The sequence below is a fragment of the Dromiciops gliroides genome, chromosome 2, assembly GCF_019393635.1.
Source record: "Dromiciops gliroides isolate mDroGli1 chromosome 2, mDroGli1.pri, whole genome shotgun sequence".
NCBI lineage: Eukaryota > Metazoa > Chordata > Mammalia > Microbiotheria > Microbiotheriidae > Dromiciops > Dromiciops gliroides.
The window spans coordinates 657,007,408-657,028,805 of NC_057862.1; the positions used below are offsets into that span (position 1 = coordinate 657,007,408).

General features: G+C 43.9%; 2 protein-coding genes and 1 non-coding gene across 7 annotated transcripts in view; 2 read left to right on the top strand and 1 right to left on the bottom strand.

Annotated features, from left to right (window-relative positions):
• The window catches only part of COG4 (component of oligomeric golgi complex 4), a 39,465-nt gene extending 23,223 nt beyond the window's left edge, over positions 1-16,242 (bottom strand). For all 5 annotated transcript variants that reach the window (XR_006354745.1, XM_043982649.1, XM_043982648.1 and 2 more), the window contains exons 1-8: positions 16,068-16,242; positions 13,025-13,107; positions 8,061-8,175; positions 7,050-7,224; positions 5,658-5,851; positions 3,124-3,229; positions 2,327-2,484; positions 1,349-1,407 (exon numbers count right to left, since the gene is read on the bottom strand). Coding sequence is in view for 4 of the 5 variants with exons in the window: in XM_043982649.1 (XP_043838584.1) it covers positions 1,349-1,407; positions 2,327-2,484; positions 3,124-3,229; positions 5,658-5,851; positions 7,050-7,224; positions 8,061-8,175; positions 13,025-13,107; positions 16,068-16,229 (1,052 nt within the window). In the remaining variant the exon portion in view is untranslated. The remainder of the gene's footprint in view (positions 1-1,348; positions 1,408-2,326; positions 2,485-3,123; positions 3,230-5,657; positions 5,852-7,049; positions 7,225-8,060; positions 8,176-13,024; positions 13,108-16,067) is intronic.
• A 498-nt stretch (positions 16,243-16,740) lies between these two features.
• SF3B3 (splicing factor 3b subunit 3) overlaps positions 16,741-21,398 on the top strand; it is a 38,167-nt gene continuing 33,509 nt past the window's right edge. The window contains exons 1-5 of the mRNA XM_043984220.1: positions 16,741-16,856; positions 17,979-18,118; positions 18,813-19,139; positions 20,246-20,418; positions 20,922-21,063. Of these exons, the coding sequence (XP_043840155.1) occupies positions 18,049-18,118; positions 18,813-19,139; positions 20,246-20,418; positions 20,922-21,063 (712 nt within the window). The 5' untranslated portion in view covers positions 16,741-16,856; positions 17,979-18,048. The remainder of the gene's footprint in view (positions 16,857-17,978; positions 18,119-18,812; positions 19,140-20,245; positions 20,419-20,921; positions 21,064-21,398) is intronic.
• LOC122745118 lies at positions 19,786-19,867 on the top strand. Its single transcript, XR_006355405.1, has one exon. It is a non-coding gene; the product is annotated as a small nucleolar RNA SNORD111 (small nucleolar RNA).

Consider the following 21,398-nt stretch of genomic DNA (forward strand, 5'->3'; position numbering starts at 1 on the left):
AAATTTGTGCTGTGTAGGAGGAGAGGCAGCATGGGCCACATATGGACTTAGAAAATCATATCTTAACATTATCTATGTTCTGCTGTATTTCTTTAAGTTTTGTTCCATATTTCCCAATTATGTTTTCATCTGGGGCTTCCAGGAGTGTGAGGGCTTCATGCAGGCACTTCTGATACAGTGAGTGGAGGACTGGTTTTGAAGCAAGGAAGACAGGGGCTCAGGTTCTATCTCTGATACAAATGAAACACGTGACTATCCTTTAACCTTTCAGTGCCTCGGGAAATTCTCTAATTTATTAATAAATGCCTTTTTTATTCATCTAAGACTGTAATGCACAGATGAGTTGCTGGTCTACATCAGGGGAGGTTGTCTGCACACCAGGAGTTCCCTGCACTGACGACACCTAAAGTCTGGACTAGTTTCCCTACCACCCTAGGCCCCCCCATCCTCCATACTCAGTTTTGTTTCAGGGGGCAGACTGCTAAACCTCCACAGGCTTTAGTTCTTGCCTTGTTAAATGAAGGGGCTGAATCAGATGATCTTTAAAGCCCCTTCTATCCCAACAGCCTATGATTCTAAGCCACAAGGCAGCAGAAGAATCCCATCTTTTTCATATACCATGAAAAACCTGTTTCCCATACACATCCCCCTACACTTCCAGTGCCTTCCACAGAGTTCCCAGGCCCCAACTTTCAGTGACAGCAAATCAGAACAGAGGGCATCAGGAAACTGAGAAATTTTCATTTGCTACATGCCAATAATCCCTGACATTTCATAGCTAACCTTTTCTCTTCCAAATGCGACTTAGAAAGTAGAAAAAGGTTTCCCTCACACTGATAAAAGTGGCATCTCATGAAAAAAAAATATAGCAAATAATTTTTCTATTAAAATGTATGTTCAAATAAATAAAAAACAAGGATATATTGTATAATCTCAAGAATTCAAATAAGTATAGCTCAACAGGAAGAGATTAATATGCTACATTTGGAAGAAGACATGAAGAGAGAAATATTATGCTCACCTTCACTATGAAAAATAACTCCATATGCATAAAACAACAACAATACTAAGAATAAGAAACACTTTTTTTTTTGGCGAGGCAATTGGGGTTAAGTGACTTGCCCAGGGTCACACAGCTAGTAGGTGCCAAGTGTCTGAAGCCGAATTTGAACTCAGGTCCTCCTGAATCCAGGGCTGGCGCCTTATCCATTGCGCCACCTAGCTGTCCCCGAAACACTTCTAAAAGATGGCTTTGAAAAGAGAAAGATCGAATTGTCCTGGAAAAGGTTTTGTATCTTCCTGCTGCCTGCTACAGTTCCTGCAGGTTAAAGAAGGTGAGGTTTGTTACCTTGCTTCAATCTTCTCTGCTGCTGAACTCCTCATCATGCTATTCTGGACAAGCTGGAACTACAATCACAAGGAGAGAGGTGAAGCCACCATTACCCAGCTCCCACCAGGCTACCTCTTAACGGGAGTCTTCATCATGCCACTCCTTGGGTAAACCCTGTCTGCCCGCCTTTCTCTTCCTTTCTGAAATAACCAACAAGCTGGCTAATTGTGGCTCTTGGCAATATCCATGAATTCTCGGATAAATCTTTTTTTTTTTTTTTGCAGGGCAATGGAGATTAAGTGACTTGCCCAGGGTCACACAGCTAGTAAGTGTCAAGTGTCTGAGGCCGGATTTGAACTCAGGAGCTCCTGAATCCAGGGCCGGTGCTTTATCCACTGCGCCACCTAGCTGCGCCCCCTCTCAGATAAATCTTACTCTCAAAATGACAGCTGGACCAGCAACTGATTTGAGTGGTGAATCCCAAAGTCCAGGATTCTCTGCTCCAGGTGCTGCTCACAGCAAATTCTGGCATAAATGGAACCATTTCCATGACCTTCCATCATAGTCGCTCCCAAATGAGAGGGTGGTTTTTGACAGGATCTGTGCTATCATCCATAGCATCTGCATGGTGCCTCTGTATATATGATCTTATTTCAAGAACCTTGAGAGGCAGCTTAGGCAAGGGGCATTTTTTCTGTTTGAGAATGAGGGTCAGGTGACTTTCCCAAGTCATATAACAGTTAAGAGTCAGGTCTAGAAGTCATTCTCTAGTGAGACCACACTAATGACTTAATACTTTTCATGTCTTACCTTCTCAGACCTCAGCTAGGGAACAAAATTTCGGCACAACAGACAAGTGAAAAGTTTTAATTCTACCAGAGTTGTACAGAAGTGCTGGGCTCTCCTTCTGTCCCCACCACACTGTTAACTCTAAGCCTGCCCCAGATGGGGATGAGCTACCCCTTCAGTGTGCTTTGCTTGGCTCTTGCCCTTTACCTGTCGGTGATAGTCCCTCTGTTTGACAAATTTGTCCACCACCTTCTCCACCTGCCGGTCACACTCCAGCTGCAGGTGTTTGATCAGGGTGTAGAGGCGGCCTGGACCATAATAGGTCTCCACAATAGGTTGGTGCGTCTCAACAATCCGAGCAATTCCTGGGTGACAGAAAACGAGAGACTGGATTAATAAGCTCATAGGACCAAAACAACGCCTGTTTTCCTCTCGTCCACTGGAACTCTGAACTCTTCACCCAAAGTTGAACTTGTCTACAAACCCGGCAATAACTCAGTTCTGGTTCCCTGGTCAAAGTTCTTTGTTGAACAACACTACTTTCCTTCTTTTTTTTTTTTTGCAGGGCAATGGGGATTAAGTGACTTGCCCAGGGTCACACAGCTAGTAAGTGTCAAGTGTCTGAGTCCGGATTTGAACTCAGGTCCTCCTGAATCCAGGGCTGGCGCTTTACTACTTTCCTTCTAATAATTTATCGCAGGATTAAATTGCCTCGGCATTCGTTTTCACTAATTACAAAAGGTCAAAACATTAGATGGGCCCCAGGACCTGACTGATGGGAAATAAAAAACTATACACCAGGAAGGAATAATTTTCTCAAAAAGTCAATATATAAATTCCTTCCTTCCTGCTTGGCACAGAGCAAGTTATGCAGATTAGGTTAAAAATAGGAGTAGTTCTACTGGAAAAACAAAGAGGGAAGAGAAGAAATCCCAAAATGCAGGTCTTCAATAGGACAACAGGAATGTCTCCAATTTTTCAGGAAGGTGGAAAGAAAGGGTTACCTTCAAAGAGAAGTGTCAGGGTATCTGCAAAAATGACCGCTGCTCTTCTGTCACTCATGTCTGTCTCTAGCACGAGAAGCAGGTTTTCTTCTGCTTTGCTCGCTACCTAAAGAAAAACAAAATCCAAAATAAATCTGGTAGTTTGCTAGGGCCAGTAACCAGCCTGATGCCAGGTCTTTGCCTGCACTACTACTCCTGTTCTCCCTGGCCATTTCTCCAATGGCCAATGTAGTGCACATATATGCCTTTACCACATTCTGGATTGCTTAAAATACTCAAGGGAAAGAAGAGTCTAGACCACAGAAGCACCTCATCATCAGTTTACAGAGGTTAGCATTTTCTGTGCCCGCTTGAGTGCACATGTACATATGCATGTATCAATTGATCTGTCCGTGTGGGTCTTCCTTCTAGCAGCACAGATCACAGTCCCTTCGTGCTTTCTCCCTCTGTGTGATGCAGTGGAGGCCTTTCCCTAGACCTTTATTCATCTGGGGTACAAATGAAACCCTCAGCATGTCCATTTGATGGGACTGCATCGCTTCCTCTCCTCCTCAGACTTTTATTTCCCTGACAATATGTCTTGTTCCTCTTTGAAATGACTTGCACCTATCATTCACTTCTCCATCACTCTCTGAGTCACTTATGACTTTGACACTTCAAAGATTATGGTGGTCCAAGACTCATATATAGGGCATGTATATATTCATACATCAGACAGTATCACTGGGAGAACATTGGTATTAAAGGGGGATTTTTCTGCTGGAGAACAGCCTGGGATTGTTAGGAGCACCACACAATTTCCTATATATAATTCATCCTGCTCTCTTCCTCCTACTTGATTCTGGGCCCAACTCACCGTCTATCTGCAGTGCCTCTCCAAATGTGGTGTTGCTACCCGTGATGATGAAAATAGATTATAGAAATGCTGACAAATCTTTTCCATTTTATGCCTATTTGCTGCCTGCCAATTTTACCTATGAATACTCTTAGGATGATGTGGCTTATGCCAAGTGTTCTGCAGACTTGTTTTTGCCTCTCCTGCTGTTCACTACTTTATGAAATGCTGAGCCTTCTAACCTTCTGCAAACCACCCCCCAAATCTTTCCTAATTAGTTTGTGTTCTAAACTCGCGGCATTTGGCTGTCCTATCCCTGCTCCACAAAGAAATCAAGTGTTTGTTGAAACAGTTTCTATGCCTTTGGGCCTCCTCACTGTGGCAGTTACTTTATGACAACTAACCTATTGTAGGAAAGAGTTACACTCAAAGCCAGTATCTTCTCTTTTTTTCTATTTCCTGTTTTTCAGCATCAATGGCTTCTCTTAATACGTAAAGTTGGAGCTGCCGAAACTCTAAGTGGTGTCTCCTCGCCTTTTGTCCTACTTCTAAGCTGACATTCATTTTAACCTTTAATTAGTTTTCTGAGTTCTACTATGTTCTGAAAAGATGCCTTATAGTTACTGCCAGGCAAAACGCATCAGTTGTCTTGTTAAGTCTAACTTGTTAATTCTACTCAAGAATGAACAAGCCAGTCAGGGCATCTTTAATATTAGGAAACGTATTGTAACCGATCAGGGGCAGGAGAAACTCCTTAAATCACAGCTGGCACCAAATCCAGGATCACGAAGGAGAATTTCCGGTAAGAAGGGCTATTCTTGGTAATTATTTACACAGGATCATAGAATCACAGACCTAGAATTATAAGGTTATAGATAAACTTTGTAGGTTTATCTAGTCCAACCCCTGCAATTTAGAAATGAGGAAACTGAGCCTCAGAAAACTTAAATTATCAGCCCAAGGTCACAAAGGCAGTAAAGGGTAGAGGTGGGATATAAATTCAGGTCCTTTAATTCCAGAGTCAGTGCTCTTTCTTGGGTGGCTTAAGAAACTACCTCTGGAACATCTGGTATGCTCTGCTTCATCTCTTATCAGTGAGGTGGAAGAAGGGGGGAAAGGGAGGGAGATATTTCTCCTATATTTGAAAACTTTGCCTTGTTTACCACCCAAAAGCCACAGGACCTGTTTGCTTTCCCGAAATGTGGTGTGCACGCACGTGCGTGCACGAATGTGTGTGTGTGTGTGTGTGTGTGTGTGTGTGTGTGTGTCCTTTATATAACCTTGAACTCCTCAGGAGCTCTGTTGGCCCTAGGAAAACCAGAGAGCAGAAGGCAAAGATTGGCTGTGCTGAGGATGTGCTAACATTATGGTAGGGTGGTCTGTCTCCTAAGTTTTCCACTACTTCTTTTTTTTTTTTTTTGGAGGCAATTGGGGTTAAGTGACTTGCCCAAGGTCACACAGCTAGTAAGTGTTAAGTGTCTGAGGCCGGATTTGAACCCAGGTACTCCTGAATCCAGGACCAGTGCTCTATCCACTGCACCATCTAGCTGCCCCTACTTCTTATTGGCCTATGGGAAGAAGTGGGCATCTTGGGGAGTGAGGCAGAAGTGAAAGAAGGGTGGGAGATAGAAATGCCTCCAACACTAATCTCAGCCCCTCCTAGCCTAGAGCTCCCATCCTGCCCTGCTGGAGTTCATACCTGCTTGCACAGGTATTCTGAAAATCTGCTTAATCCATCCTCATGTAAGCCCAGCAAAGGGAAGATCTTGAAGAATCGCTCCACTTGGGGCAGGTCCCCTTCCTTGGTGGCTATGTCAAACTTGTCTGTCACAACAGCCTTAAGACGCTGCTCAGCTTCCTGAAGCAACTTCAGGTTGGCATCGATCATACTGCCTGGGTAGAGGGTGGGAAGAAAGAGGAGAAATGGGAGAATGAACATACATAAATATCTCACTATCCAGTCCAAGGCCCTTAAGAGTCTAAGCTTGATCTCCCTGCACTATAATTAGGGATTTACAGGATTCCTAAGTGGGAGGTAGGCAGAAGGGTTAGGGGCCATTCTCAGTTTCATCTCTATTCTCCGTAAGACTGTGTGACTTCCATATTAAATTGCCTTCAAGTCACCTCTTAATAAAAACACCAGAAAAGCTACACAATTAACCTGGTAAGAAAAGGCATTGGACAATGATCCACAACAATGCCAAAAGACTTATGGTGGAAAATGCTCTCCACATGCAGAAAAAGAACTATGGAGTCTGAATGCAGACTCAAGCAGACTATTTTCACTTTTGTTGTTGCTTTTTTTGTTATTGTTCTTGCTTATTCTTTCTTGCATTTTTTTCCTTTTGTTCTGATTAATGTGGAAATTTTTTAACACAATTGTAACGTATAACCTATATCAAATTGCTTACTAGCCTCAGGAGCAGGGAGGGGAGAAGAAAAATTTGGAACTCAAAAAATATCTTTACATGTAATTGAGAAAAAAATTTTTTTTTTAATTTAAAAAAGAGGGGCAGCTAGGTGGTACAGTAGATAAAGAACCAGCCCTGGATTCAGGAGGCCCTGAGTTCAAATCCAGCCTCAGACACTTGATATTTGCTAGCTGTGTGACCCTGAGCAAGTCACCTAATCCTCATTGCCCCACAAAAAAAAAAAAGAAAGAAAGAAAGAAAAGAAAGGGCACTGGAGGCTTGGTCCAAAAGATCTTTTATTGGCATACACAATGGTCTTGTGCCTGCAGACAGTTTAAATGGCACTGATAGGAGCTTAGTGGCCTTGCTCTACAAGGATCACTTTAGTTTTTAGCTTGAGGCCAAAGGGCCTGAATCTGCATCCCAGCTTTGCTACTTACCAGCTGGGTGACCTTGCCTAGGACATAGCGTCTCTGGGCTGCTATTTGTCAATGAGGGAATTGAACCACAGGAGCTCAAAAGCTCTTCCTAGCTCTAAAGCATATAATTGTATGACTTCTGCCTATGGTCTCCCACCTAATGCCACCCAAAGCTCACAAATGCTTGCTTTGTTCAGTACTAATAGCTGAATTGGAAATCCAGTCACAGATGCTACAAAACCAATTGCAGGGAAAACTCACCTTCTTTGCCTTGCCGGCTAAGCTCGATGACTGATTTGTCCAAAGAGAGGTAGCGGTGGATGTGAGCAGCTGCTTGCTCATAGTCTTCATTCCTTAGGGCTGTCTGAACCCCATCCATACAAAACTTCAAGTCCAAGATGTCATCAGCTCTCTGGATGGCTTGGTAGAGGCGATTCTATAAAGAAACCTAGGGTTTAGAAACCATCTTCCATGTCTGTGAAAACAAATTTCTCCAAAAGATAAGGTTTGGGGGTCTGGCTTGGATGAATCTGAAGTCACCTTCAGTTCCCAATGTTAAACATGTGGGGGGAGCTCAACAACTATTGTTTTATCCAGTCACAGATTGAGAATTCAAATTAATATTGGTAATGGTCAATATCAGTACAAGGAATAACATATTATATTTATATGGTCAGCTCAACCACCCATTTTAACAGAATCTAACAACAAAGATAACACAAGAGTAAATAGTTTACATTTGACATAAAATTTTGTATTTACACTAAAATATGTCTATATTTATGTAGGAACAGTATCTGAGGATAATTAATAGCCTGGAAATGAATAAAATTTCAAACAAAGTAATGACATCACTATGAAGTATGGAGGTAGAGAAAAGATGAACTAGGTCAGATACCCAGAGGTAAAAATCACAGGTCATCTGGTTCAGTCACCACCTCAACAGGAATCCACTCTATTCATAACAGCCAGTCTGCCTCAATTTGGAGAACTGCGGTGAAAGGGAAGTGACCACTCCGGAGGCAGTCCATTCCATTTTTAGATAACTCTAATTATTAAATAGTTTTTCCTTAGATGGACCTTCAATTATAATGGCTGAAGGCAATCAACCATGTTTGAAAAAGTAACATGGAATTTGAAAGTAAGAGTTGAGAAGAGTTATTATGTCATTTACAGGTGGGGAAACTGAGACTGAGAGCCCTGACATCTCCTGACCCTCCAGCCTTTGTTCTAGGCAGTACTACCTCCAACAATAAAACTTGGTTTTATTACCTTGGCCAGGTCAAGTTGACGGACTTTGCTGGAGACATTTTCTGCCAAGCTGCAAGTGAAGGTGATCATTCCAGCCAGCTGCTTGGCGTCTCCCTCGATCAGCTGCAAGTTGGGGCTACAAACACAGATGAGCAGCAGATATGTACAAGAGCCATAACATTTAAGTTTCAGGGGAGATTTGTTGTGTCTTCTGTAATCCCTGGTCATCCCCAGCATAGCTTTTGGCAGCACAATCAGCACCGTACCAAGCTGCTTCTCCTAGGCCTTCGATTGGAAGGTTCAAGCTTAATAGAAAAGTTCTCTGACTACCAAAGCTACCTAAAAGATATGACCAAAAAAATTAGACAGTTAAGTTTCCAAACTAACTAAGCAACAAAGAGGTTTAAGAAAATTATGCTGGGAAAGAGCAATTTCCAGTGATGTTAGCAAACAGCCAAATGCAGCGCTGGCTCCTTTAAGTGTTCTAAACATAACTGACTTTGCCCGGAAGTAATGCTCCTCTGCATTGCAATCAATCAATCAACAAGCCCTTTTTAAGTGCCTAACAGGAACCAGGCCCCGTGCAAGGCACTAAGGACACAAAGACAGAAAAATTCTCTCTCTCCTCTCAAGGAGCTGATATTCTACTGGAGGGGACAACAGGTACATCAGAGGTGTCAAACATGTGGCTCAAGGCTGAGCTGTGCCTGCAACACCACTGAGCATGGCCCAAACCAGAGTAAAATGTCATTGGGAAATGCTGAACAAAATACAAAAAATACAACTGAACACAGATGATCCTAATCTGTGGCTTTCTGTGTCAATCTGCGGTCCACAGGAATCCCCATGTATGGTTCAGTGGGCCCTGCTTCTGAGTCTGACACCACTGATATGCAAATATAAGTATGTATGATTATGTGACAAAAAATACAAACGGAGGGCGGGCTCTGGCTGAAAGACTGTTTAGAAGGAGGTGCATGGGCTGAGTTTTGAAGGAGGGAAGGAGTCTATGAGGCAGAGGTGAGGAAGGGGAACCCTAGAAGCATGGAGGATGGTCAGTGCCTGGGTAGGGAAGGAATGCTGTGTGTGAGGAAGACAGAGAAGGCTGTTGTGGCTGGACTACATAATGTGGGAAAGACAATAAAGTAGAATGAGGCGGGAAAGACAGGGTATAAAAGACCTAAACTAAAATCTGATCCCTGAGGTGATAGGGAGCCACAGGAGTTTATAGAAGAAGAAAGTGATATGGTCAGACTTGTGCTTAAGGGAAAAATCACTCTGGTAACTGTGTGGAAGATGGCCTGGTCTGGTGAGACAAGAGCCAAGAACACTGACTGAAAGACCACTGCCAGAGACTGAGAGAAGTGAAATAAGGTGGTGGCTGTGAAGGTAGATAGGAGGGAATGGACACAAGAGAAAATGTGGAGAGATGGTGAGATCTGCAAACTGAATGGATATGAGCAGAGAGGGAGTGAGGAGTTCAGGGTTAAAAATGAGACAGAGTTCCAGAGGCAGAGCCAAGATGACAGAGTGAAACCAGGAAGCTGCCTGAGCTCTCCCAAATTTCCCACAGAAACAATGTTAAATTAAGCCTCTCAACAGATTCTGGAGCTGAAAAACCTGCAAAAAAAACCCAGAGTGAAACAATCTTCTGACTTAAGATAACCTAGAAGATTTTCAGGAAAGGTCTGTTTCATCTGAGTAAAAGGGGAGTTCAGCTCAGCGCAGAGAGTGTCTGGGCAAGCCAAGCAAAAGGCTCTTAGTCACAGCACAGATCAGCAGCTGAGGACCCGAGGTCCTAGGTCATCAAGCTAGTGGCACAACAGGCCAGTTGTGAGGCCTCTGGTCCCAACGCAAAAGATAATCTTCCAGCTGGGGTATCTTCTACCCAACAGGCCCAACAAGGCTGGGCCATTCCAGTGCAATAATCAATCTGCAATCTGCTGAGGCCTCACAGCAGAAATCCAGTGACTGGGCTCCTGGCCCCTAGCAAAAGAAGCTTGGAACAGTGCATGTTGTACCCCAGGAGCAGAACTCAAACTAAAAAGGCACAAAAGAGGTTAAAATATGAATAAAAAACAGAAAAGAACCATCACCAATGAAAATTACTATGGCAACACAGAGGATCAAAACATAAACTTAGAGGAGGACAACAATGATAAAATGTCTACATGTGAAGCCTTAAAGGGGAGGAAGAATTGATCTCTAGACCAAAAAGCCCTCTTGGAAGAGCTCAAAAAGGATTTTATAAACCAAACAAAAGAGGTAGAAGAAAAACTGGGCAAAGAAATGAGAGTTATACAAGATAGTCAATAGCTTGGAAAAAGAAAATACCTTAAAAATACAATTGGAGGGGCAGCTAGGTGGCGCAGTGGATAGAGCACTGGCCCTGGAGTCAGGAGTACCTGAGTTCAAATCCGGCCTCAGACACTTAACACTTACTAGCTGTGTGACCCTGGGCAAGTCACTTAACCCCAATCGCCTCACTAAAAACAAACAAACAAACAAAAAATACAATTGGACAAGTGGAAAAGGAGGTGTAAAAGCTGACTGGGGAAAATAATTCCTTAAGAATCAGAATTGGGGGGTAGGTAGGTGGTGCAGTGGATAAAGCACCGGCCCTGGATTCAGGAGGACCTGAGTTCAAATCCGGCCTCAGACACTTGACACTTACTAGCTGTGTGATCCTGAGCAAGTCACTTAACCCTCATTGCCCCACAAAAAAAAAAAAAAGAAACAGAATTGGGCAGATGGAAGCTAATGACTCAATGAGACAACAGGAAGAAGTAAAGCAGAATCAAAAGAATATAAAAGTAGAAGAAAATGTAAAATACCTCTTCAGAAAAACAACAGACCTGGGAAATGGATCTAGAAGGGACAGCCTAAGAATAATTGGACTACCTGAGGACCACGATAAAAAAAAAAAGCTTAGACAGCATATTTCATGACATCAAGAACTGCCCCAATGTCTTAGAACCAGAGGAAAAATTAGTCGATGAAAGAATCCACCAATCACCTTTCAGATGAAGAAATTAAAGCTATCTACAGTCAGATGAAAAAATCTTCTCAATCACTACTGATTAGAAAAATGCAAATTAAAACTACTCTGATGTACCACCTTATACCTATCCAATTTGCTAGTATGACAAAAAAGGAAAATGATCAATGTTGGAGAAGATATGGGAAAACTGGAATACTAATGCACTGTTGGTGGAGCTATGAACTGAACCAAACATTCTGGAGAGCAATTTGGAGCCATGCCCAAAAGGCTATAAAACTGTGTATACCCTCTGACCCAGCAATACCACTACTAGGTCTATATCCCAAGGATATCATAAAAAAGGGAAAAAGAACCACATGTACAAAAATATTTATAGCTGCTCTTTTTGTGGTGGCAAAGAATTAGAAATTGAGGGGATGCCCAACAATTGGAGAATGGCTAAACAAGTTGTAGTATATGAATGTAATGCAATACCATTGTGCTTTAAGAAATGATAAGCAGATGGATTTCCCTAAAAGCTGGAAAGACTTACATGAATTGATGCTGAGTGAAATGAGCAGAACCAAGAGAACATCCTACACAGTATCAACATTGTGTGATGATCAGTGGTGATAGACTTAACTCTTCTCAGCAATAGGATGATCCAAGACAATGCCAAAGACTTATGGTGAAAAATGCTCTCCACATTCAGAAAAAGAACTACAGAGTCTGAATGCAGACTCAAGCATATTGTTTTCACTTTTGTTGTTGTTTATTCTTTCCTTTTGTTCTGATTCTTCTCTTATAACATGACTAATGTGGAAATATGTTTAACATGATTGTTATGTATAACCTATATCAGATTGATTATGGGCTTCGGGAGTGGGGAGGGAAGGGAGGGTGGGAGAAAAATTTGGAACTCAAATATCCTTACATGTAATTGGAAAAAAAAATTTTTAATTAAATTTTAAAAAATGAGACTGGGGCAGCTAGGTGGTGCAGTGGATAGAGCACCAGCCCTGGATTCAGGAGGACCTGAGTTCAAATCTGGATTCAGACACTTAGCACTTACTAGCTGTGTGACCCTGGGCAAGTCACTTAACCCCAATTGCCCAGCCAAAAAAACAAACAAAAAAATGAGACTGAAAAAATGGTGTCTGTCAGAAATAGAGAATTCTGGTAAAGGGAACTTGGGTGGGGATTGAATGAATTGTTTTGGACAGGTTGAATTTTGAGATGTCTCTGAGACATCCAATTTGAAATAATGAGGAAGAAGTGAGTGAAGTGGGAATGGAGCTCAGAAGACAGACTACATCTAGTGTATAAATCTGAGTCATCTGCATAGAGATAATAAACAAACCCAAACGCAACCAGAAATTTATAAAAAGAAACCAATAGAATTGCTAATTTATCCAATGGAAACTATTAGGTTTACATCTTTTTTATTATTGTTTAATCATTTTTTAGTCATGTCTGATTCTTCATGACCCCATTTGGAGTTTTCTTGCCAAAGATACTGGAGCGGTTTACCATTTCCTTCAAAGGCTCATTAGACAAATTAGAAAATTGAGGCCAATAGGGTTAAGTGACTTGCCCAAGATCACACAGCTTATTAAGTACCTGAGGCCAGTTTTGAACTTCAGGTCCTATCCACTGTACCTCTTAACTGCCCTTTACATTTTTAGTTGAATAAAATTGGTTTGCTTTTTAATCTTACATATTTTTAAAAATTCTGAGGAGTTCATAGGTTCCACCAGACTGCCAAAGAAGTCTATGATACTAAAAAGGCTAAGAACTGCTGATCTCATCTAACTCCTTCACTTTACAGATGAGAACACAGAGGCCCACAGAGATGAAGGGACTTGTCCAAGGTCACACAGGGACTAAGGAGCGAAGTAGGGACAGGGATGCCACAAAGCAGCTGCTCTGACTCAAAATGCATTGCTCTTCCCATTCTACTCCATTGTGATAGGAGAACAATCCCTGACAAGGCAAAGGGACTCACCCCATCCGGTGCAGGGTGATCATTTTGCTCTCGATTGAGCTTTGCTGCTCCAAAAGGGCATCCAGCTCTTCTTCTACCACTTTCTGAAACAAACAGCAAATCTCATGTCATTTCTAGGGTTTATGCTATTTCTTTTTTTGTTGTGGCAATTGGGGTCAAGTGACTTTTCCAAGGTCACACAGCTAGTAAGTGTCAAGTGTCTGAGGTCAGATTTGAACTCGGGTCCTCCTGATTCCAGGGCTGGTGTTCTATACACTGGGCCAACTAGCTGCCCCTATACTGTTTCTGAAGAGACAAGCTCAGTTCTTCAACACTGGGTCATGCATCAAGGGCAGAGGGGGGAGAGGAGGGTACAGAAATGCACAGCAACTGCAAACATTCTTTTCTTTTTTTTTTTTAACAATATTTTCTTATAGTCAAAAAGTACAGTCCCATCCAATTCCAATGAAGTAGCTCAGTCTGGTTTCAAGGGAAAACTAATCATGACCAATAGGGAAGTATACTTGGTATATATAAAATAATACTCTATGTAATAGCCCCTAGAAATTCCTTGACAAATCAATGAATAAGCAACTTAGATGGTGATTAAATGCTAGGTCAAAAGTATCAAACTTGAAAAAGCAAGTCATTACTTTAAAAAACAGCTAGGTGGCACAGTGGATAAAGCATTGGCCTTGGATTCAGGAGGATCTGAGTTCAAATCCAGCCTCAGACACTTGATATTAGCTGTGTGACCCTGGGCAAGTTACTTAACTCTCATTGCCCTGCACCCTCCCCCCCCCCAAAAAGCACGCACACACAAAAACAGAAGACTTAAAAAAAAAACAAAACCTTGTGTAGAGTGCACTTGACTGCTCGTTAGCACTCATTAATGTTTGATCATCCCCAAAGATATCAAGAGAAGATGATAGTTGGAGTATGCTTAAACTAGCCCTTTATAACTAATTTTAAACAGAAGCTTTGGCTTGGTGGTAATCTTGGAACCAGGAGACCTGGGTTTTCATCTCACTACCTGTGTGACCTCAGGCAAATCACTGAACATCTCTGGAACTTGGTTTCTTCCTCTATAAATTAAGGAGATTGTACTAGATGGTCTTTAAAGTCCTTTCCAGCTCCAGATCTATGACCTCAAGACCTTTTCATTGTTTCCTATGCCCCCCCCCCACTACTGCATCAAAGTATAGGATTCCTCTGTTCTGTAAAAAAACTGACTGACAGGCAGTAAATAGTCAATTTGGAGCGTGTGATGAGAATGTAAGGGGCTGGTTCAGCTTGAGAGGTCTCAGGGTTCCAAATAATAAGCTCTGGCATTTAACAGAGACCTAAATCACCCTTTCCTGTCAAGAGTTTCATAGAACATTTGAACTTTTTGGAAGATAATCTGGCAGTACACAGCAACAATGACAAAATCATAATTTTTAACTCAATTATCCAATGATTAGGAATATAGACTAAAAGTGTTATAATAAAGTTATAGCTGTTTAAATATAATGCATGTATACATGCATGTACATATGGTAAGTGTAAATGTATCATACATGAATACAGACTACACATATAACATTATTATTTATAATCGCAAAGAATTGTAAATATGTCCAACAGTTGGTGAATGGTTGAATACACTATGGTATATCAGTCACTCAGTCCATGAACAGACTATGGAATATCAATGTAATGGACTGCAATGATGTCATTTAAGTATGGAGGAATATATAGAAATTTGGAAAAATTTTTGTGAAGAAGTATTAGTGAAAAAAGAACAAGAGTAGAATATATGTCTATCAGGGGGCTATATGAAAGGAAAAACATACACAAAGACAAATGGATAGATACAGGGACACTAAATGACATTATTGTGTATGGAAACTAATTTCAAGTGTAAATAACCGTGAACATATTGATGAAGTTTTGCTGTTTAAAGTGCATATTGCTATTTTAAAATCATACAAATAAAAACAAAATAAAAAAATAAAAATAAAATCAAACGAATGTGCAGATTCACTCCCTTCCACTCCTAAAAGACTTGAAACAGAGGCCTCTCAGTCAGGTGACAGTATCCCTGTCTAAGTCAGAGCTTAGGAAAAGCTAATTACCAAGAAGAGTAAACCCAAGGTGAAAGCTTGAGGGGGGGGGGGATGGAGGAAGAATGGGGGAGGGTCAAAGACACAGCTGCTAGTGTTTAGTACCTGCTTAGAACATAGTAGGCGCTTAATAAATGTTTATTTAATTGAATGGTTTGCTTTTTCACCTAATAAACTTTCAAATATTTGAAGTTCTATCATTTTCTTTTCTTTAGTCTTAACAAGCCCATATGGTGTGTCTAGTGGCCAGTTCTTAGGCTGGGGGGCGGGGGGAGGAGGGGTGTCTGAACTTTTTTCCTCTTTTTTTTTTTTAAATATTTCGATAACGTTCAATATAATTGCTTTCCTTGACAATCTCTTTGCACTTTATTTTATGCATTTAAAACCATGGATCTGAGAAAGGGTCCAGGGGCTTGATTCGCCACACCGCCAAAGGGGTCCCTGACACTAATCAATCGATCGATCAGCATTTAAGTGCCTACTGTGGGGTCAGCGCTTGGGATGCAGAGAATGACCAGGCCTCCAGGGTCCTCACCCCGGTGGCCGCCCTATGGTCACTCCCTGGTTGGTCCTCAGAGTGGGGGGGCCCCAGAACACATCGCGGTGGATGGAAGCAGCTGAGGCCCCCCCCCCCAGGCCAGCCCCTAACAATGACAATAAATCTGACTTATTGGTAGCGCTTTAAATACCAGAAAGCGCTTTGTATGGATTAGCCCGCCGGATGCGGCAGCGATTCTCCTCCCCCTTTTACATGGAGGGAAACTGAGATCGAGTGAGAGACGCCGCAAGCAGAGTCCGAGGCCGCCCCGGACCCCCGGACCCCCGGGCTCCCTGACTCCCCTCCCCACACCCCGCCAGGCCTCGCCCCCTTCCAGTGGCGCCTCCCGGAGCTGTCCCTGGGCCCGGGGGCGTGAGGGAGGCCCAAGCCTCTGGGGGAGAAGGGGAGGTGGGACCCCCACCTCCTCACTGCAAAGACGCTCATACACTGCCTCCAGCTCCTGCAGCTCGGTCAGGGAGCGGATGAGGTCGGCAGAGAGCTCCGAGTAGCAGCCGCCTCCCATCCCCTCAGCCGCCACCGCCGCCCCTCCGGACAGTTTGACAGGTGAGCTGCTGTCCGCCATCTTGGTGCCGACACCGCATTTCCGGCTGCGCAAGGGAGGACCCCTTCCCCTCTCCCCTCCCCCACGAGCGTGGCTGCCCCGGGAGGTGCCTGTAAAAATAGCAATGGAAAAAAATGACACTCTCCAAAGTCCTTCTGCAGTTTTAAGCTTTTGGTGACAGAGATCTGTACTAAGACTTTTGGGACATCCTGTATAATGACAACAAGAACAGCAACTGTCATTTTATAGCGCTTCAAGGTCGGCATAATGCTTTGCATAATTTCACTCGGTGTAAATGCCAGGCACTTTCGTTACTGACATGGAAAATGATGCACGTTGATTCCTGAATATCTGTTCCCCTGCCGAGAGGGGAGGAGGAATTTCAGATTGGCTTAAATAGTTTTCAAAATGGAATAAACCGGGGGCTGGGGGAAGGGATTGGGGTGGATTTTTGATAAGGCGCAGTGTCTGCTACCTCTTTCCCTCTGGCGCGAGACCGAAAGGGCCTCGCGCGGCGCCTGCGCACTTGGCTCTTTTGGACAGCGAATTTAAGAAGCCGGCGGAATGGCGCTGGTCGCTGCTTAGACCCTGTGGCGGAGGGGAAATCTCTATCCGTCGTATATCCGTGCCATCCTGCCTGCCCGCGGGGTAAGGAGCGGCTTCTCGAGTCCTGTGCACCCCGGGGGACAGGAGGGATGAAGTGGAGCCGGTCCCTGCCGACGCTTCGAGGGCCTGGCGGGCCAGATCGGCGGCGGGGATTGGGGGGGAGGCAGCTGGGCCTAGGCCGCGGGCCCTGGGCCTTCTTCGCGGCAGTGGGGAGGGGACGGCACGTGTGGCGGTAAATCCCTGCGCTCTCCTCGGGGGCTTTCTTTTGAGTGGGCCTGGGGCCAAGGGCCGGGCGAGGCGGAGGCCGCGGGCCTGCGGGGGGCGGGAGGCCTCGGAGCTTCCCGGGGCGAGAGGCGGGCTCCTTCGGCGCCGCGTGAGAAGGAGGCCCGGCGATGACCCAGCCTCGGCACCTGGTCATCAGGGTCGGCCTGCATTCGGGTGGGCTGGGGGTGGGGCGGCGGAGACTCCGGTCTAAGGCCGCTCTCCAGCATCCCCCAACCAAGCCCTTCTCTGTGGCCTCGAAAGTGGTCCGCGTCGGGCGCGGGGACTGGGCGCGTCTCGTCACCCCGGCCGGCCCCAGCTTCCTCCTCTGTAAGCGGGCAGCACCATAGCTCCTGCTCCCCGGGGCTGTGGGGACGGGCTGAGAGCCACTTTAAAAAGGCCTTTTTCGGGGCAACCAGGTGGTGCGGGGGAGAGGGCACCGGCCCTGGAGTCAGGGGGACTAGCTGTGTGACCCTGGGAGAGTCACTTAACCCCCATTGCCCCGCAAAAAGCGGGGGAGAAGGGCCTGTTTCCTGCCTTCATCATTGAAACAGCCCTGGAGATTGGTGCTGTTGTCCCCGTTTTGCAGACGGGGAAACCGAGGCCGGAGGCGGTTCTTGGACTCGCCCAGGTCTACATGGCTGCTAGTGAGCTCTCCCTCTCTCTGGCTCATATTTGATCCAGCTCAGCCATACTCTTAATTAGAACTCATTTGTTAATCCTCTCTTGAGGAGGAAGTGCTTCCTCCTGGGAACACCTTACAGCTGCAGGCTTGGCTTAATGTTCTGGGGAGGAAACGTGGGGAGCTTGGAACAGTTTACATTCATTCATCCTCCCCTTCAGATTTTTGAAGGTTTGAAAATAACGGCTTATGTTTTATTTATACTTTTGTGTATTCTTTAGTGCATCCTGGAGCAGGTCTATACCAAAACTTGAATTCGGAGGTACTGGGTGACCCTGTTGTTTTGCCACCATGTTCCTGTACAACTTGACCTTGCAGCGAGCCACTGGTATCAGCTTTGCCATTCATGGCAACTTCTCAGGCAAGTTCTCTAGCCATGGCATTTATTTCCAGTTTAAAAACAAAGAAACAGTTGTCTTTTTGTTTAACTAGCAAAGTTTTCAGTCATTTTGTAGGATTAGTTAGAGCCAACACATTGCAAATGTGAATTAGTCTGAAACATCTCATAACCCCTACGGCTGGTGTAGTACCAGGTCACCTCAAGGTTGTATTTTCCTGTCTCCCTTTATAACGCAAAAGTCATCAGAAATTCAGCAGAGATGAATTGATCCCCAACATGCTGTGGGAGAAAGAAAAATCCAGTGCCTTTGCTGAAGGAAATAAGATGTACAAGTCAGATGATAAGAATTCAGAGCTTACTATGTGTTGAATCGGGATGGGGGGGTGGCATAGCATAGTGTACACAGAATAGATCTAGAGTGGAAATTTGGTAGTTTGGGGAGGGAGGACACTTGCATCCCTGGGGATTTGTGTAGAAGGTGGAAATGAGTCTTGAAGGGAGTTCCAGGAGATGAGATGGGTTGGGGGACACTCAGTGCAATGGCATAGAGACCTCTTCAAGAGAGTGGGTATAAAATTCTATTTTTGATGTAGTTTGTTACTTGCATCTTCATCTAGAGATGATTTGCCTTGGTCTGTCAGCATTTCTGTGTTACATTTTCAGATAGATTGTATTGGTTGTTCATGATCATCTTCTCCCCTCTTTGGTAATCTAGGAACTAAACAACAGGAGATTGTTGTTTCTCGAGGGAAGATCTTGGAGCTGCTCCGCCCTGACCCCAACACTGGGAAGGTGCACACCCTATTGACTGTGGAGGTGTTTGGTGTTATCAGATCTCTCATGGCCTTCAGGTTGACAGGTGGTACAAAAGATTACATTGTGGTTGGCAGTGACTCAGGCCGAATTGTCATCCTGGAGTATCAACCATCCAAGAACATGTTTGAGAAGATCCATCAGGAGACTTTTGGCAAAAGTGGCTGCCGCCGAATTGTACCTGGACAGTTCTTAGCTGTTGATCCCAAAGGCCGAGCTGTCATGATTAGTAAGTGATTCTTGCATCTGGGTTCTATATAGCTCTGCTTGTACCGATGGCTTAGTACAAGGTGAGGTTGCTGTGTGTTGTGCTCTCTAGTTTCTCACGCTAAGTTAACCTGTTTAGAGAGGTTTCTTTTGACAAGATGTCATGCAACTCTACAGGGTGGTATGTGAGTGGTGTGCAACTCTTTGTAGCCCCATTTTGGGGTTTTCTTGGCAAGGATACTAAAGTGGTTTGCCATTTCATTTCCTTCTGTAGCTCATTTTACAGATGAGGAAACTGAGGCAAACAGGGTTTAGTGACATGCTCAAGGTTGCACAGCTAGTAAGTGTCCAATTTAAATTCAGGAAGCTGAGTCTTTCTGGCTTCAGGCCTGGCACTTTGTTCACTGTGCCACCTAGCTGCCCTACTGTACAATTACTGTCTCACGTCTACACTTACTGATGGGTAAAATGTATCATAGCCAAACAGTGGGGTAGATTGAAAGTGTCTTTTTAAATAGTAGAGTCAATAGTAAACCTTTCCTTCTATATTTTTCATAGTCATCCTCCCTCCTCTAGAACAAACTTGTTTTTTATTTTAGATGTGGTAGGAAGGGGGGATGAATGGGGAAGAGGTTGGCTCGTTTGACCTTGGAGATAGATGTTCTTATCAGCCTGAAATGATGATTTACATTCATGTCTCTTCTCTGAGATTTCTTCTGGAGAAAATAGAGTGTATAACTGATCAGGCTTTGAGAGGGGAACTGTCACTGAGTATTCCTGGAATAATGGAAACATTTGATCTCAGACTGAAGATACCTTTTCACTTGGGGTCCAATGACCTTAAATGTGTGGGAACACAAAAGCCAGTTTTTCAAAGGGCTTGATTAGTACAAACAGAAAGTATGGTGGTGTAAATCTGTTGTGGGAGAGACACGGTTGAAGTGATATTCACTGGCTCTTGAACTTGAATGGCAACATGATATAGTGGTAGGCCATTTGTAAATGAGATCCCGTCCAGCTTTAAATCTTGTGATCCTATAATCTTCATGATACATGAGCTCTCTGGTGCTTTAATTGCTTTTTTCATGATATGAGGACCTCACGTTTGTGTTTTGTCTTCCTCTTCAGGTGCCATCGAGAAACAGAAACTGGTTTACATTCTGAACAGAGATGCTGCTGCCCGGCTTACCATTTCCTCTCCTTTGGAAGCTCACAAGGCGAATACTTTGGTTTATCACGTGGTGGGAGTAGATGTTGGATTTGAAAATCCCATGTTTGCCTGTCTGGAGATGGATTATGAGGTAAAGGGCACTGTAAATTAGGTTCCCTGATGTTACTTTGCTTCAGATTGGGTCAATGTTTTAAAAAGTGTGCCTCCTGCTACTTGCCTCTCCAGTGTCATGCCCTCTCTCCATTCCTACTTTTGCAAGGGGGGTTGCTGCCTTTTAGCCTGAAATGTTTAGGAATTGATTTGCCTTTTAATATAAAGGCTCTGATTTGAGTGTTCTACCCAAATCAGTCAATATTCTGCACACTGAAAACAAAAGATGTCCCTGCCTTCAGGGAGTTTACAGTCTAACAGGAGAGACAACAGGTAAACAACCTGTACAGACTATAGATAGAAGAGATTAGAGATCATCATTGAGAGGAAAGGTGATTTCGTTACCTCAGAATGCAGTCAGTGGAGGGGAGAAACTCATTGTAAGCCCTGAGATGTAGAAGAAAGGCTCACCATCATTCTGCATGGGAATTGTACAAAGTGGTTCTAACCTGATTTTGCTCCTGTGTGTTTTCTTCTTTGTAGGAAGCAGACAATGATCCAACAGGAGAAGCAGCAGCCAATACCCAACAGACACTCACTTTCTATGAGTTAGATTTAGGGTTAAACCACGTGGTCAGAAAATACAGCGAGCCCTTGGAGGAACACGGCAACTTCCTCATCACAGGTATCACCTTCCTCAGCTTATTGCTCATATCTTGTCCTGGCCTCAGGCAGGCTAGTGTCAAGTAAATGAAATTAGATGTAGGAGTCCTCCATGTGGGAGTATTCCTGGCAGGTGAGTTCCCTGAAGTTGTGAGTATGAAGAAAGCACAGCAGAGGGTTAAAGATAGTTTTAGGGTAGGAGGGAGACCAAGGAAAAAAGATGCCCACAGAGGAGAACCAGGAGGTTCAGTGTCATCAAAACCCATGTGGGAAGCTTTTCAAGAAGTAATTAACCATATGAGATGGGGGGTGGGGCAGAAAGCAGAAAATTAGGGCTGGGATGAGGCCTTTGAATTT